Below are 16,915 nucleotides of genomic sequence, written 5' to 3'. Positions count from 1 at the left end.
TTGGTCCAGCCTGTCCAGATCCCTCTGCAGAGTCATCCTACCCTCAAGCAGATTAACACGCCTACCTAGCTTAGTGTCCTCTGCGAACTTACTAAGGGCGCATTCGATCCCCTCATCCAGGTCATTCATAAAGATATTAAAGAGAGCAGGCCCCAGCACCAAGCCCTGGGGGACACCACTTGTGACTGGACACCAACTGGATTTAACTCCATTACCACCACTCTCTGGGTACGGCCATCCAGCCAGTTTTTTACCTAGGGAAGAGTACACCTATCTAGACCATGAGTAACCAGTTTCCCCAAGAGAATGCTGTGGGAGACAGTGTCAAAGGCTTTGCTAAAATCCAGGTAGATGACATCCGCAGCTTTTCCCTCATCCACTAAGTGGGTGACCTTGTCATAGAAGGAGATCAGGTTTGTCAGGCGTGACCTGCCTCTCACAAACCCATGCTGACTGGGCCTGATCACCCTGTTCTCCTGCATGTGCCATGTAATGGCACTGAAAATGATCTGTTCCATAACCTTCCCAGGTACAGAGGTCAGACTGACCAGCCTATAGTTCCCTGGATCCTCCTTCCAGCCCTTCTTGTGGATTAGTCCTATTAGTTAACACTACACAATGAGAGCAATGGAGGGGGGATGGGGGGACTGTCAATTTTTTAAGTATACTTATGCATTAATCATGTATCATGCCATGAGATAGTTCAGTAACAGTATATTTCCTCCTATAGACAAAAATAAAGCAGAAATGACCTGTCCACATGGATTTTAGTCTACTTCATCAGTCCTTTACAGAGGCAATTATTGCAATGTCTTTACCTCTGTGACATTTCAGGTCAACATGTTCAACTACAACTGTCTTGTAACCCGAGATCTACAAAAATAAGGTGTTGGCCTGCAGCCTTATGTAGAAAACTGAAGGCTCTGACATGCCTGTTGCTTCAAACTGTACCACAGAGTAAACAGTGATTTGAAAGAAGGAATTGGACACATTTTGCCATGCCTAAAAAGAAAAAAGCTCCAACATATTTAAGAAGTCTTAAAAACTGTAAACAGTACAATGTTAAAAACATCACAAGCAGGCTAAATTAGCTTTTATTTATAAGACATAATACTTTCCGCTTGCACTCAATGCGGACAGTGTATAAAGTAAAATAGTGCAGTTACATCAAATACTAAAAATATTCTGGAAAAATGGTACTAGTTATTTCTTGTTGCAATAGTAGAATTCTCCATTCCAATTTCTTTTACAGCAATGTGACAAGACAGGTTTTGTTTTAAGCAACAAAGGTGGACAGAGAGGGATGCTGAACATGCAACACATTCAGAATTAGCGTATCTCTAAGGTGGCTGCTGCAAAAAAGAGCTTTGGCAAGTGACCACTGTTGTGAAATATACAGCCTCTCTCAGTGAACAGCCCAAGCCTGCCATTGAAGTAGAGTTTGAAAACCACATCATAAAATAACAAACAAGTTAAAATTTGTAGATACCCAACCACAGGAAAAAATTAAGTTGCCAATTTCACTTCCCTTTGGTAATTGCAGATCTCCTCTCAAAACACCTTCTGATCAACTTTGAAATAAGCTGAAGTCATGCAACATTAAGAAAGGCATTGACATTTCTAGTGCTGGTGTCACATACTAGCAGGAGCGACTGCCCAAGAAGAAAAGCAGACTGAAAAAGAAGTTCAATGCCAACTGTTTTATACCAGAGAGGCACTGAATGTGGTGGGAGCCACAGGCATCCCATGCTCGGCAGAACCTAATTCACTACCTGCCAAAAGTACTTTGAATTCCCAAACAGCCACCAGTGGGCGAAAAAAGCAGCTTCATTTTAGCTTTCAGACATGTATTCTAGCTTTAAGGATAACCTAAACCCAGTATTTCAATGGCTAGAGTCACAGTGATGGTTACAGAATAAACTGACCCTTCTCTTACAAGATTTTTCAGTACCTTACTTTTGCCACAGTAAGAGTTCCTAGTTTAAGTTACTTACTGAAACAGAAACTTTTTTTTTTATTCTACCAGTATGCAATTATTTATTGCATATTTATGCTTAAATCTAGGATCATAGAAGTTAATGGAAAATAATCAAGTGAACATCTAAATTTCTCTTTGTAAGCTCCTGGTAAGATAGCAGATTTCCCAAGAAGTATTCACCATACATTCTTTATTCCAAGGCAGGAATACTGTCACGTCAATACCAGTAGCTTTTCCTACTTGCAAGGAAAAGTGAACGTGCAGCTTATTTATATAGTACTTTTTTTTTTTTTCAACTAAGATATAAAGAGTACAGCTGCTAGAGGTTCAAATACAACCCGAGAGCACAGCACAGAAAATAGGCAAATAGAATTAATACAACTTCTGCTGTACATCTCCAATCCTCAAAGGAGTAAGAGGGCAGTGTATGTTACAAGTCACCTCTATTATCAGAATGGGCATAAGAAGTAGAACTGCGCTTCCAGAAAAAAGAGCCAAAATCAACTGAACAGCTGAAAAGGTTTCCAAGACCCACCTGGATGCAGTCCTGAGTAATGTGCTCTGGGCAGTCCTGCTTTAGCAGGGGAGTTGGACCTCTAGAGGTCCCTTCCAACCCTGAAAATTCTGTGAAAAACTACACAGTGCTACATGTGAGATATGTTTACTTATCGTAGTATAATCTAAAACCTTTTTACTAATGTCATGGTGGGGACTAATTACTCCCACTATAAAATGCTAAAAAGCATCTGATTTTTACTAGACATGAGCCAGTCATTACCACTTTCTTCAACAGCAAACAAGAATACTCTTGGCTAAAGTATTTAGCAGATTAATCTTAAAGTTCATGTGGACAAATTGAGACCACGTACTTAGGCATGCTAGCACTCAAAGGAACAGTAGAAATACAGTGCATACCATGTTACCCACTCATTCAAACAGTACAGTTGGGACAATTCCCATCTCAACAGTAGTTCTATCCATGCTAACTAACATCATTGCATTAACTGGCAAGCACTGCTGTTCACTGGCAAAGCTGGGAAAAGCTTTGTTTTCCTGGCAAAATCCAGACTTAGGAACAAGAGGGAAGAGAATCAACTGCTTGATCATTGAACTATGGGCAAAATATAGCATTCAGGCATGCAATAACCACTGTAACTTCCAAAACCGCTAGGGAAGCCAGTACTAGCACTTCCTGCAATTTCATTGCCATTTTTGTCACTATTTGTATGACAGCAAAAGGCTATTCAAATACGGGGGGGGGGGAAATGCCTACAAAATTGTCTTAAACTGATAGGCCTGAAAAAGAAGACTAAACCATGTCACAAGAAAGCAAACATGCTGACATCGCAGCTGCTACAGCCTACTGCCAGTAAGAGCATGAGAACAGACTAAATGAAAACATCACGCAGTTGCCAGAAGAACAGTTATACTGACATACTTCCAAAAAAGCTCTCCCATTGGAGACTCTTCTTCCTTCAGCTGACAAAAGAGCCAGATAAACAAATTCAGAGCTAGGAAACTGATATCCACAAGCACTAGCTGATCACAAAGAGCTAGAAAAAAAAAAAAAAAATCTTTACTTATTCTGATAAGATGGTTATGTGAAAGAATGTTTTCTGGACTGATCATTTAACACTCCCTCTGTCATGTCCCCCCAGGACAAAGAGCACATTACTTTGTCTGCTTTTGTCTTCTATAGGTTAAATATCTTCAACTCACTTGAAACTGCAAATAGTAAGCTGCATCACTGTAAAGTTCACGCTTCTAGCAAAAAAAAAAAAAAAGCAAGCCAGACTTATTCAAGTATTCTATGAGAAACAGCAGCAAACAAAGTATCAGTATCTACATAAAGGCCTTAGTTTTTTTTTTAAAAAGAAAAACAAAAACATCACACACACTTTACCAAAACCAGTTTTACATCTATCCTCACTTGTATAACAAAATAGAATCTCTACCTAAGACCTGGCTTATCTAAGAAATTTTGGTTTCATGTGCCATGATGTTCTGACAAAGCCTTATGACAGTACAATAAGTGACACAGTCATATAGCTAAGGATAATTAGGTACAAACTCAAAATAAGATGATATATAACACAAACAGAAAAATATTAATAATTGAAGCAAACTGCAGACACTTATTAGCTGTTTTGCAGACAGAAACAAGTGCGTAGAATCGCCATAATTTCAGTACTTCTATGGATTATTTTAATAGAAATTGCCATCTTAAGTACAGGGGGTTTCCTTAAATTCTACTAGTCACACCTTTTAAAAGGAGAAAATAACATCTTGGAAGACTATCAAGCCCACACACCCACTAACATCCAACACCTTGCTTAGTCATCATTATGAACTGACTTTCATCATGAACTGGGTGCACAAAAACCAATACACAGTTTTAGAAGTCTTCACAAGACTTAACCAAATCACTTGCGCAGCAGTTCCCTTAAAAGAAAAAAAAAAAAAATCTTCATAGCAATTTACAATTGCTAAGCTATCAGTTCAGACATTGTAAAGCATTCAAAAGAAGTAACATCCAAACTAAACTTATATCCCAGGACTCACTGAAAAACATCCCTGAACTGCCTTCTTAATACACCTTTTGGAACACCAAGGACATTTCTGTAAGTTGTTGGGGTTTTTTTTAAATCATTACAGGATACATAACATTCAGGAAATAGAAGAGTTTTACCTCAGTTTTCTTACGTGCTTATCCAGACCTGTCACTGGAAACTTTTCTCAGTAACTGGGATAACAACATCATGAAATGACAGCCACAATCACAGTTAACCTGAACAAATGCCATGATATTTCCAAACTGTTGCCTGCATCTAAGCTGTAGCTGCTCTTGGAAATAAACATTAGAGTATCACAATTCTAAACAAAACTGAACATGCATGAACTGGAGGTTTCAGAGTGGTCAACATCAGGCACACCAAGACTAGACACCAGATGTGGTTCACTGCATAGCATGACTACCATATCAGACCCAGACCCACAATCCATTCTTACCCTGTTCTCCTGAAAGCTTAGCAGCATGAGGTCCCTTCACACTTCAATGCTGAAGACTGAAAAGCTTGAACTACCTTTTCCATACGATATGTAAATTGGGACATTATAATTTGTTTAATTGCATTCAATTACTGAGTTTTATTCATGAAAGCCAGTTCTCTAATATAGTTTACTGATATACACATCGACAAAAAGGTTTTGTTTTGAGTGAAAGGCCGCACCAAGAGATGACCACATGAGAACTTCCACTAAGACCACAGCTAACATCCACACACAGATATCTAAATCCTACTAGGAGGAAGGCCTTTTCTAAGTTCACGGTATAGAAATAGCCTATTAAGACTATTCAGTCTTTTGCATAATAGAACCGTGGCTTTAGATGGTGCTATAATGCAAACAACAGCCAAAAGTCTCCTGAACAAGTGGTGATACCTTTTCACCAGACTTTCCAGTACTGTCAGTCAGCATTTACAACATCCAAGTTTATCAAGAAAAGGATTACACAGACAGTCTAGCAAATAAACATCCTACTCTAAATTGTCAAAAATATTTTCTACATGCTTACCTTAAAAAAAAAAAACACACACAAAACAACTACTTTGTTGTATCATTAAATAAAGACACAATCATGGACAAATTTGAAATATTTCAACCATTAAGGAATAATAATGACAAATTAAAAAAAAAAAATCTATGTGTTTAAAACCAGGTTTTGCCTCTGTTTCTGGCTCTTGGGATTGATTGCAAGCACACATGAGAGAGAACATTATGTGATTGCAGACTGATTTTATCATCTTGATTTTCTAGCTATTGTTCCCAGGATACAAGTAGTATTTTTTTCCTAGAACACCACTATGATCCGCATTAGTTATCTCAGTAGGTAACCGAAATGGATTTTTAAGCAAATAGCTTTTGCTGTGTATAAAGCCGGGTACTTTAGGTCTAGGCTAAAGTGAACATCAAGATCAATCTCTTGCTTATTTTTGCTCGAGAATATTCAGAAAGTATTGGGAATAACTGAACAATTGTACCTTAATGAGGTGTACTGCATCCTTACAGAGTCTCTCACAAGCCTGACAGTCACTGCGGAAAAGTCCTTCAAAAAGTTTTTCTCCTCTGTTCAGTATAAGCTTTGTCCTAACATATTTCTAACTCTTGTGATGCCTCAGTGGTGGTATCAACAATCTTCCACTCAGTTCAGTCTTCCCACTAAGAATCTACCAGGCCAAACAACACTTGTGCTTATGTTTCTATACAGAAAAAAAAAAAAAAGTTTCCTCAAAAAGCATTCAGGCACACTTTTTGCTGTACAAAGAAGCCACATCCATCCCCCTGCACTTTTTGCACACTAACTTTAAGTATAAAACCTAAGGATGCAAACAACCATTGCTGTTTGCTCAGCCGCTGCCCACTACTTCAGACTCCAAATGCCTTTTTATTTAAACTACCAACACCTGCAAGTTCTTACGACCAGCTTATTAACAGAAAGCACACAGTTTAGACAATGGGGTGGGGGTTGTCTTTGACAGACATCTATCCGTTTAAGAGGTATTAAGAACAGTTCTTAAAAGTGCACCAAGTAACAGAACCAAGCTTCAGCTCTCTCTGAGTCCATCTACAGAGGACACCAAAAGAACACTAGATACTGCATCAGTGGAACAAAAAGGAACATTTCCTTAATTAAAACTTTAAAAAGTATTCATTAACACAGTGTATATGGGTAATAACTATTCCACATGCTAGAACAGTCAGTTCACCATTTGTTGAGACTAAATGACATAACACATCTTCACATCAATGGCTGTTGGCAGAGCAACAGGGTAAAAACCCAAACACACATTGTGTTCTGAGAGCACAAGTCAGAGGACCGAAGAACACGCCCTATTTGCTCCAAATAGATAATGTTGCAGGAAATGAGCAAGGTTGCTGTTGATGGATGGTCTGGTATGGTAACTGATGCATTCCACTGTAGCAGGAGACATGCTACCACCCATAACAAGAACATATTACACTGTCTGAACAACATACACACCCTGATTTTGTGAAACACTCCAGCAGATATATACTATAATTCAATCACCCCCACGTTTTTGATAGGTCCACCTACCACAGCAGTGGTTTTGTGATAGAGATGTTTCCCAATAGTTGAACAATAATCTGTAAGTATATAGGCTAGCCTACCATTAGTCAGTAGCAGCTTACTGCCAAATGAAGCAATTAAATACAAGAAGGAAATCTTCCTTTTCCTTACTAATGTCTAAAGAGAACCTAAGTGTACTTGAGACTTTTCCATTTCACTTAAGAGACCCAACAGAAAACAAAGCCAAACTATCTAAAAACCTTAACATTTCATCTCACTAAAGCATATATCCATATATACACTTACATATTTATTGATCATCCTTAAACTGACAGGCCAGCTACAGCAAATTTATTTTAGCAACCAAAACTAATTTCAGCTGTGCTGATTATTTCCAGGGTGGCTAAACATTTGGAACTTCATACAAGGAGAAAACATTTTCTCCTCATCAAGTCATAGCTCTTTGAGGATTTGTACACAATAGTATTAGCTCAGTGCCAATTCTTTGTATAATTTTTCCTTGGCTAAAGTCTTTTTGTTTCAAGCAGATCTGTTACTCAGTACAAACAATCCATTGCACTTTGCTAATGCCCGAATTCAGCAGAATCTCCAGTTATTCTTTGCTTTCCTTAAAAAAGTTCCAGGTTTTATGACAATTTTACAACTTCAGAAAAGTTATTTAACAACTGAACCTGCAACCTTTTCAATAGGCTCTTTTCTTCCATAAGAGACCATAGTTATAAAGATGACAAACCCAAATTATAGCCTTTGATATGCACTACATAGCAGTTTTGGGGGATATATGGAATGCTCTAAAATTCAGACTTTCTGTTCTTTTACTATCTCATTCCTTTCCCATTTGAATGTCATAAGCAGAGCTCAAAACTAACATCTGCCTGAATAGTCCCTTTACACAGCTGTGCTCCGTCAGGTGGTGGACCTATTTGAACTAGCATTTTTTAACTTAGGGACAATAAAGGTACCCATGGCAATTAATAAAACCAGTTTATAAAAAAGGGACAGTGGGGAAAATCAACAGTTTAGAGATGAAAAGGCAACTGGAAAAAAGAAGGTGTTGATAGTAATTTGCACAGGCTACATTGGAAGGCTATCATATGAACAAGTTACCTTGTTTTCTCAGAAGAAAAACAACTTTAATGTGCAAGTTGATACACACCAAAAGAAACCCCAAAAAACAAACCAACCTGAAAAAGACCTACCTTAAAGCCTCAATGGAATTTTAAGGTATGTTATATTCCCACAGGGGATGTATCCATCAGTTTATAGAAAGAAAACAGACGCTGATTTTTTCCACTTTCTTGATTGCTAATGACTGTCACAGGACACAATGAATAGTCCAGGACTGCTTCATTCATGGTAAAATTACTTGGCAAATGAACACATAGAGAACGACAAGTAAGCATGTACTTGGTGTGCATCAGTACCATATGGGTTTCATAAAATAACTCCTTCTCCAAATAATGAAGAAAAAACAACACCCACACATTTTAAAATCTTCACTTCCACTTAGCAGGAGGGGTCTACCATATGAAGCTCTCTGTGAAAGAAGAGACCCAGAGGGAACATGAAATGGTTCAGTTTCTGGTGTTATCTGTACTATCTTATGCTATGCCTTTAAAATCCAAAAGACATAAAATGATCATTTTTATGTGGACACAACTTCCCCTCCGCCCCCCAATCTTCCCTCCTCCATCCATCCCTTATTCCTTTGAAAGCTTTCATGTAAGGGAAAAGCTGAAGAGATGAGCACCTAATTACACCCAAACAAACACCATGAAAAAATGCACCCAGGTTTTTAAGTTTCTATAACTTAAGATACCACCACTTAGAATTACATGATGGCAATAAAACAACTTGTTCAGTGTTTCTGTAACACCCACAGTGATATTCTGTTTCCACACTATCCCAATATATTTGGGCAAGAGCATTCAGCCCCATATCATACTTACTAAAAAGCCAACAACAACAACAAAAAAAAAATTTACAGGCTGTCTGCTGGAATTATTATTTTAAAACCGTTTCTAGGAATGCAACAGGGGTTACTCTCTCACAACACCCAGTACAGATAACGGTCTCTCTTCCATTCTGTAGTAGAGTAACATTGTCAGCAGCTTTCTAGCAGACAATACATCTCTGATCTGACCTAACATCATCTTAAAAAAAAAAAAAAAAAAAAAAAAAATCAGTTACACACAAGCACTTGTATACCACATAACATTGTAAACCAAAGAGAAAAGGGCCAAAAGAACAGAAAAGACAAGAGAGGAAAAAATAATCAGGATTTCTAAGGAAAAAAAATGTGGCATTATCATGTAATTTTGAAGACTGAGATTGAAGTTCTCTAACATATGTTTAAATGGTTTATGTTTTGGTCTTTAGACCAACCTAGAAAAACAAGTGATGACAATTTCATTTTGGTAATCAACGCTGACACAGATCTTTAATATTCTGTTACTTCATATGAAGTAATATTGTGTCTTTTCTAAATTAGAAAAAAAGTGCTATTATCACTTTTCACGTCGCATTTTTGGAAGGATCTAGAATACATGGAAAGAACTAGCATTTATTCTCAACACAACTCAAAACACAAGACTGACAAGCCAGAACAAGTGAAGAACATGGCACACTTCATAAGTGCTCTAGTTAATTTTTAAACAATATCTGTCAAAGGACAGCACTACAACTTACAAACTTTGTACATGGAGATCAGAGTATGCAGGAAACCACAGCAGCAACGGAATAACATGGAGAAGCACAGCAAGCTATTACAATACCCACATGAAAGGGAAAAGCTGGTTAACTACCCTGTTTCATATGAAACTACCGAAGAAATCATTCTTGTTTCCCCAACCCCTTCTGCCATCACTACAGCCCCGCTCTACTTCTCCATTTACGAAACAAAATAGCTATCAGTAATCCAAGAGCAACAGCATCTGTACCAAAACCAGAGTCGTCAGTTTGTAATCTGGCAGGTTGCAGGGAGCAACACAACAGTCTCCTAGCTAAGAATTAATTTCTCACTACCCCTCCATATCAACAGGAAAAAAAAAACCACCACTGAAGCATTTCAAATAGCAGGGGAGGAAAAGGGAAGAGCCCAATATGACCACAGACCTAAAGAGACAGCATAAAATTTGCATTTGACTGTCTTTTCATCACACTCAGAGTTAGATTTTATTAAGTAATGCACAAAAATAAGTGACTGAATTGCCAAGACAGTCATTTTGTCAAGTGACATATGTTAGATTAAGAAAACATACATGTATGACAAGCTTCAGAGACTCATTTTTACATTCTAGTGAGAGAAGGACAGCTTTATTATTCAAGCGCCTGGGCATTCAATTTCTTTCCCATTTATTATAGAATTGTACAGAAGAAAAACATCTATTAGCCGAAACCATTACCTGTTCTACAGAGGAAAACCCTTTTCTGTCTCCTTGCACCTTCTAGGAAGTGAATGCCACAGAAAGGATGCATGATAATTTGACTTTAACCTTTGATATCTTCACTTCTCTAAAAATCAAGACATTGGCAATCACATCCAATGTCACATCATATAAGGGACTGAAGTTACATTTTAAAATTATGTAGAAAACTAAACTTAGTATTTAGCAATTAAAATGGGCAATGCCTTCCTCAGATGAAAGAAAACAACAGATTTGGGGAGATTACTTTTAACCCCCTTCCAAAAAAAGCTCCACTGCCTTCAAGCACCTTGAGAGAAACAGTGAAAAGAAGTTACACTCCGCAGTTTCACTTTCTGACAAAAACAGCTTAATGCACCTAAAGTTAAAACACATTTCCTTTTCCCTCCTACTTAAACCTTCAAAAAGAAACTTAGGTACACTAAATCTGTAGTATATGTAGTGCACTTACTCTATGTACGTCATTATGTATAATGGCAATAAGAGCCTCATTTAACAGTAACTGAAATAGTTCAGGGATTCCAAAAAAGGAGAGCAAGATGTAAAGCAAGCTTTGCATATGCTGAAAGGAGTTATTCTAAAGTTTTATCCTTGTAGAAAGAGAACTTACAAAGCTTTTTTTTCCCCTGCTTTCCCCTAAATGATCAAGTCACTTTTAATCAGTCACGTACTCAAAGCAAAGTATTACCTTTTACCTTTGGATTTATTTCATCTCAGCTAGCTCCATGGTACAGCCACCTATCAAAAGCCTGCTCCAAAACAAATAACAAAAAAAAAAAAAAAAAACCAAAACAAAACCAGAATATGGAAAGGAAAAATAGCATTATATACAGGGTAATAACCAGTTCCACAGGAAGAGTCTGCCTCCTTGTGGCTCAACTAATCATAAATTAGATTTCTCCAATTCATTCCATTACATCCAGTAAATGTGGTGAGCCAAGAGAGTAATAAGCTTCTAGTTGGACGTGGGTTTGGGGTTTGGTTTTGTTGGGGTTTGGGTTTTTTGTTTGTTTTTTGGGGGAGGGGGGAGTTGACGAAAAACAAGATGTTTCTAATTTTAACAAGCACTGGCAAAAGGTATCCATCTCCGATTACTTGAAGATTGCTTTTATCATCCTCCTCTAGATAGCAAAGATGGGACGGCAGGGGACAGGGGTCCAACTTAAAAAACAACAGACATTCTTTACAGGGCAACAAAAGCAAAAGCTTGTCAGCACTTCGGCACCTAAATCCAGAAGGGTCCAAACCTTGGCTCAGCTGCAGCTTAACCCAGCAGGCCTCTCTTGACGCCTTAGCTTTCAACAGTAAATCCCCTTTCTGCCTACAGCTCTCCTTCAGGGTATGCCTAGGAGGATTTCACTCTTGGCAGCAGTAGAGCATTCGGTGCTTTCGACAAGATGCAGACATTCCTCTGTCCTGCCTGAAGGGCTCAATTACATGGTGCTACTTTCTTAATGCCTAGAAGAGTAGGTCCTTTAGAAAACAGCTGGGTGGTTGTTTTTTTTTTTTTTAATCTAGTCAATCTAGTCACTCTATTGTGCAAGACCTTAGTGGTTAAAGAACTCAAAACCTATGTGACAAATGCACAAATTCAAATTCACACCAGTCTTAGGAGGGGATCACATCATCAGGATGACTTTGGCTTGGGAGAGTACGAGTAGCTTTCTAACCATCTTGCAGAAGCTGCTCCATTTTGTGCATGCAAGTCTGAGACACAAACCGCTTTCGCTACAGATTATGAAATTCATCCACGAAAAGAAGGGAAGTTCCAGTCTCCACTCCAAAGGCTTTTTAAATATAAAACACATTAAGTGAACACAAAATTAGCCCACACTTTTCTCAGTCTCACAACCATTGGGCTTGCAGTTTGCTTTCTCCTGTGTCACAGCCTCTGTTTTAGGAATTGTTTTTCTAACCTTTAAACAAGTGAATCAGACTCACTCTTTTCAATCTACAACCTAGTGATACGGCTGGAAAAGGAATGAACCTTCAGTTCTCTCATGCTTACAATCATTTTGATTGGAGATTCACTGGAGGGGAGAAGAAAAAAAAAAGGAAAAAAAAAAAAAAAGACATTTCTGCCCTCTCCAAGCACATTTTGAATGAAAGATTTCAACTCTGTTTTTCTTGAACAGAAGAAAAGAATAAACAAACAAAAAAAAAAGGTTGTCACACCCTTAATACCAGACATGGAAGACATAATTTCTTTCTACTACATCTTTATGCCTATGTCCAGAATGAGAACCATTGCACTTTTTTTTTGTTATTATTATTTGCACAGTTACCAATGAGACAGCTTCTACTTTGTGTACTCTAGCCCTTTTCACACCTGCTCAGCTCCTACCAGGCCAGAGCACTGCACGCAGGGCTGTGGATTCCATCACTGTTGCCAGAAGCCAAAAACTTAGGCAAAGCTGTACAGCGCACTGCAACATTCAAACAGCTTCATAGATCTCATTAGAAAGGTTGTAAATGGAGAACCAAAATAAGTAGAAGCTTACATTAACTCTGACACTAATAAGAAATGAAAAAAAAAAAAAAAATCACTCTTTTTTCTTACTCGGCTGCAATCCTGGCAAAGGGCAAACACCTTCAACTCTACTGAAGAGAAAGGGAACTGGTGGCATTCATCACATCATGGGACTGGCTGCCATACCAAACAAGTTCAGATAACACACTATCTGTGTATGGAAAAAAACCACCCTTACAGAAAAAAAAATATCTGTTTGTATAACCAGATCTGTAATTAACATGCAAATTACTTCCACAAATGAAGAACTATCCCAGCTTTTGTAATTTTATAGACTAAACACAGCAGAGGCTTCTAATTTATTAAAAGTGATGTTATTTGTAAGCAATGCTGTTTCCATTTTATTTCAATAGTGGGCAAGTAATAAGGACTACGTGAAGTCATACGCACCAAGAAATTTACTACAGCAGGATTTCTGTTTGTAAGTTTAAGACAGTTTGTGTTTTTGCTTTATACCAGGGTCTGACACTAAGTTAATAAGCCTTTTATTGAGATTCAAAAGCTATTACATTACACACATCTTCCTCTTCTTACATTTGCTAACCTATGCTGAGACCCAGGATTAAATTTTATGCTTCGCTGACAGAAAATAGAATCCTAAATCACCAATCCACATATAATTGTTAATTTCCTCACTTTTTTCTTGTGGTCACAGTACCTATTTTCTTCCTCACCACACAGCCTTACTTTAAACTTTTAGATTTTTAAACCTAGCTCTGAGCTTCAGCTCAGGCCTACGAAATTTCTCATTTTCTTTAAATTACCTTTACTAAACTCTCACAATTACCCAGACCATCAAGGCTTACTAAATTTTGAGCAGAATGATAACAAATTATACTACTAAAGCAAGGATCGGGACCACAGGTCTCTTAAAACCATAGTAAAAGCTCCTGCTAATATCAATAATAGACAGCAGCAAGTTCTAGTAGATTAAGTACCAGACTCATACTCAGAAAAACTGGGTTTTTTTCTATTTTATCCTCACCTAGTCTTCTAGGTGACCTTGGGCAAATCACTATCCCCACACTGCTGTTTCCCCAGGAGCAAAAATGAACTGAATAGGGTTGCAAATCTGTCTGAAAACACCAAATGAGACACACCATAGAGTTAAAAATATATTTCCGTATCTGCAGATATATTTGCCTTAGCTAGCTTTTCTTTATCCCATTATACATCCGCAGCAGCGTAAGATTGCTTTTACTTTACAAATACACTCTGGTGGTTCTTCAAGAAAGGCTTTAGGCTACTGCCTTACTTTTTATCACATGCTTGATCTATTTCTGCTACCGGATCTACTTTGAAGAACCAAGAGCTTGTATTTAGCAATACACACTTAACACTTACTTTAATATATTACGTCAAAAGTTGCTGTTGAACACATTCCTATGCTACGGGGAGAAAATAAAACAGGACACATGAGAACAGAGAGCCAATTATCAACAAGCAGCAACTCATTCTCTAGACCGTTGCTCACGTAAGCAATCTTGTAAATAATCATGCAAGTATTTGCTTCCACGATCAGTCATGGGAACCAGTTATCAACAGATTTTTACCGGGAATACATGCATTGATGAACCAAACTCCATCAAAGCAACATAAAAAGATTCCTCTCCTTATACACTGCTAGACTTAAGAAACAATATTTTCATTTAACAGGAGACTGACACTTAATAACAAATAACACTGCTTAACTGTGGTGCACTTTGCTCACTTGCTCTCTTCCCATTTCTGGGTTTGTTTGGGTTTTTTTGAAAAATGACACAATTATGAGATACTTTTTCACTTTTCCTATTCCAAAATATAAGGCTTAAACAGCAGTTTCCAAAAGCTCTAGACTTTGCTAGTGTTTGGGAGGAAAAAAGCCCACCAAAAAAAAAAAAGCACACTTAATCATAATTAATTTTTCTAAACACTATTAGTGGATAAAGCTGCCACTTCCCGTATCAAGCCACAAAAACCCGTTTTGATTGACACAAACGTGAACTATGACGTACTTAACTTCCAGCTATTTTCCTGATCAATGAATTACCACAACACATTGAAAAATGTACTTAATAAGTTGATGGACAGATAACACAAAATTGCTCCTGTATCATCAGTAGACAACTTCTTGAACATCAGTAACCGAGCCGTTAAAAAAAAAAAGGAAGGGACAGACCTCCCAGACCACAGACACGAAACTTGACAAATCCAGCTATTTCCTGAAATACTGCAAAACCGATCAGAAAACTGTATCTTTTAGGCGTAGCGATAAGGAGAAAGGAAATCCCTGTGCATCCAAGAGGGAAAAGAAAGGGGAAAACACCTTTGCGGTTCGGATCCTCGCCTGTTCTCCAGGTGGGAACACGAGCCCAGACGACTCCGGTGCCGGCGGGGGAAGGACGGCAGGAAAGGGCAGACGTTATCTGCCGGGAGGGCAGCGGAGCCCAGCCGAGGCGGGTCGTCCCCCCCCTCCCGCCCCGGAGCGCAGCCCCGGCCCCCCCCGACGCCCGCCCCGCTCTCCCTTCCCGCACCAACTTCCCCCGGCCCGGGACGTGGCCGGCCGCAGTTGGATAGGGAGCGACGTGACGAGGCTGAAACCGGTCTGAAGTCCACAAAGAAGCCATCTGCCTCCGGGAAACAGGCTGGGGAAGGGCGGGCGGACGGGAAGAAGGGTGTGGGGGGGTGGAGAGGAGGAGAAGCCCGGGGGAGTTTCACCCCGCCTGAAAGCGAGCGGCCACCCGCCCCACGGGGGTGAAGAGACATCCCCCCCCTCCCCCGCCGCCCCGATCCGCCCCGCCACCGGGGCACGGAGCGGGCGCATCTTCCCCGCCCGCCCCGCACAGGGCTCCGGGCTGAGCTCTCACCTTCCTCCCGCCGCCGCCACCGCCGCCAGCCAGCGCGGCGCTGCCGCCCGAGTACATGTAATAGGCGATGCCCAGCACCCAGAGGAAGGCGAAGCAGAGCAGCAGCCGAGACCTGCGCCGCATCCTCCTTCCCGCGCCGCCGCCAGGCCACCAGGAAACGGCCAGCAGCAGCCGCCGCCTCCGCTCCTGCCGCCGCCGCCGCCGCCGCGCAGGGTCAGGGGGCAGAGGGCGAGCGCCCGCCCCCCGACCAATCCCGCGCCGCCCGGCCCCGCGGGGGGCGGGGCGGGGCGGGGCGGGGCTACCGGCGTCGCCATGGTTGCAGCACGCCGGGCCGCCGGCCGGGCCACCGCCCCCTCCCTCACGGGCCGGGGGCCGCGCGCCCCCGGCGGCGGCAAAGCGCGCACCGACACGGCACGGCCCCGCCCGCCGGGGTCCCCGGCGGCTGCCTCGGGGCCGCGCGCGGCCCGCCGCCCTCTGAGGCGGGTGCCGCGCGCCGCGCCCCGCGGCCAACGGCCGGGCAGCGGAGAGCAACCGCTTTCCCTCTCCCTGAGGCGGCGGGACCTTCCGTTCCCCCCTCCCCTTCCCCGGCTGCGCCTTCCCCGGGCGGGCGGGGCGGGGAGAGCAGCCGGCCGGCGCCCGGAGCGGCGTGTGCCGCGCCGCGGTGAGGTTTCGGAGCCGCTCTGGGGGCCGCCTCGCGGGCGCGGTGCGCTCCGGGGACCCGGCCCGCCGCCTCCCACCCCCGCCTGCCTTCGGGCCGAAAGCGGCGAAGGGTCGGTGGCCGCGCTCCGTGGAGCGGCCCGCGGGCTCCTTGCGGAGCTGGGGCACGGGCAGCGCCCGGAGCCCTGACGTGAGGGGTGATCCTGGCTCGCAGGGTTTGCTGGTGGCTGCTCCCCCGTTCAGTGCAGTCTCCGAGGGCCGTAGTACACCCCTCACTCCCACCCAATATTGGCGGATTACATAGACTCCCAGGTCGACAGCAGCTCTGGGCTGGACACCACAGGTCGCGTCTGCCTCTCTCCTTGCTAT

General features: G+C 41.4%; 1 protein-coding gene across 1 annotated transcript in view; it reads right to left on the bottom strand.

Annotated features, from left to right (window-relative positions):
• The window catches only part of GALNT2 (polypeptide N-acetylgalactosaminyltransferase 2), a 97,338-nt gene extending 81,274 nt beyond the window's left edge, over positions 1-16,064 (bottom strand). Inside the window, exon 1 of the mRNA XM_082481616.1 lies at positions 15,890-16,064. Within this exon, the coding sequence (XP_082337742.1) occupies positions 15,890-16,012 (123 nt within the window). The 5' untranslated portion in view covers positions 16,013-16,064. The remainder of the gene's footprint in view (positions 1-15,889) is intronic.
• Between the last annotated feature and the right edge of the window lie 851 nt (positions 16,065-16,915).

The sequence above is a fragment of the Vanellus vanellus genome, assembly GCF_965231255.1.
Source record: "Vanellus vanellus genome assembly, chromosome: 3".
Taxonomy (NCBI): domain Eukaryota; kingdom Metazoa; phylum Chordata; class Aves; order Charadriiformes; family Charadriidae; genus Vanellus; species Vanellus vanellus.
The sequence above is the reverse complement of the archived record's forward strand: the minus strand, read 5'-3'. Positions and strand labels throughout refer to the sequence as shown.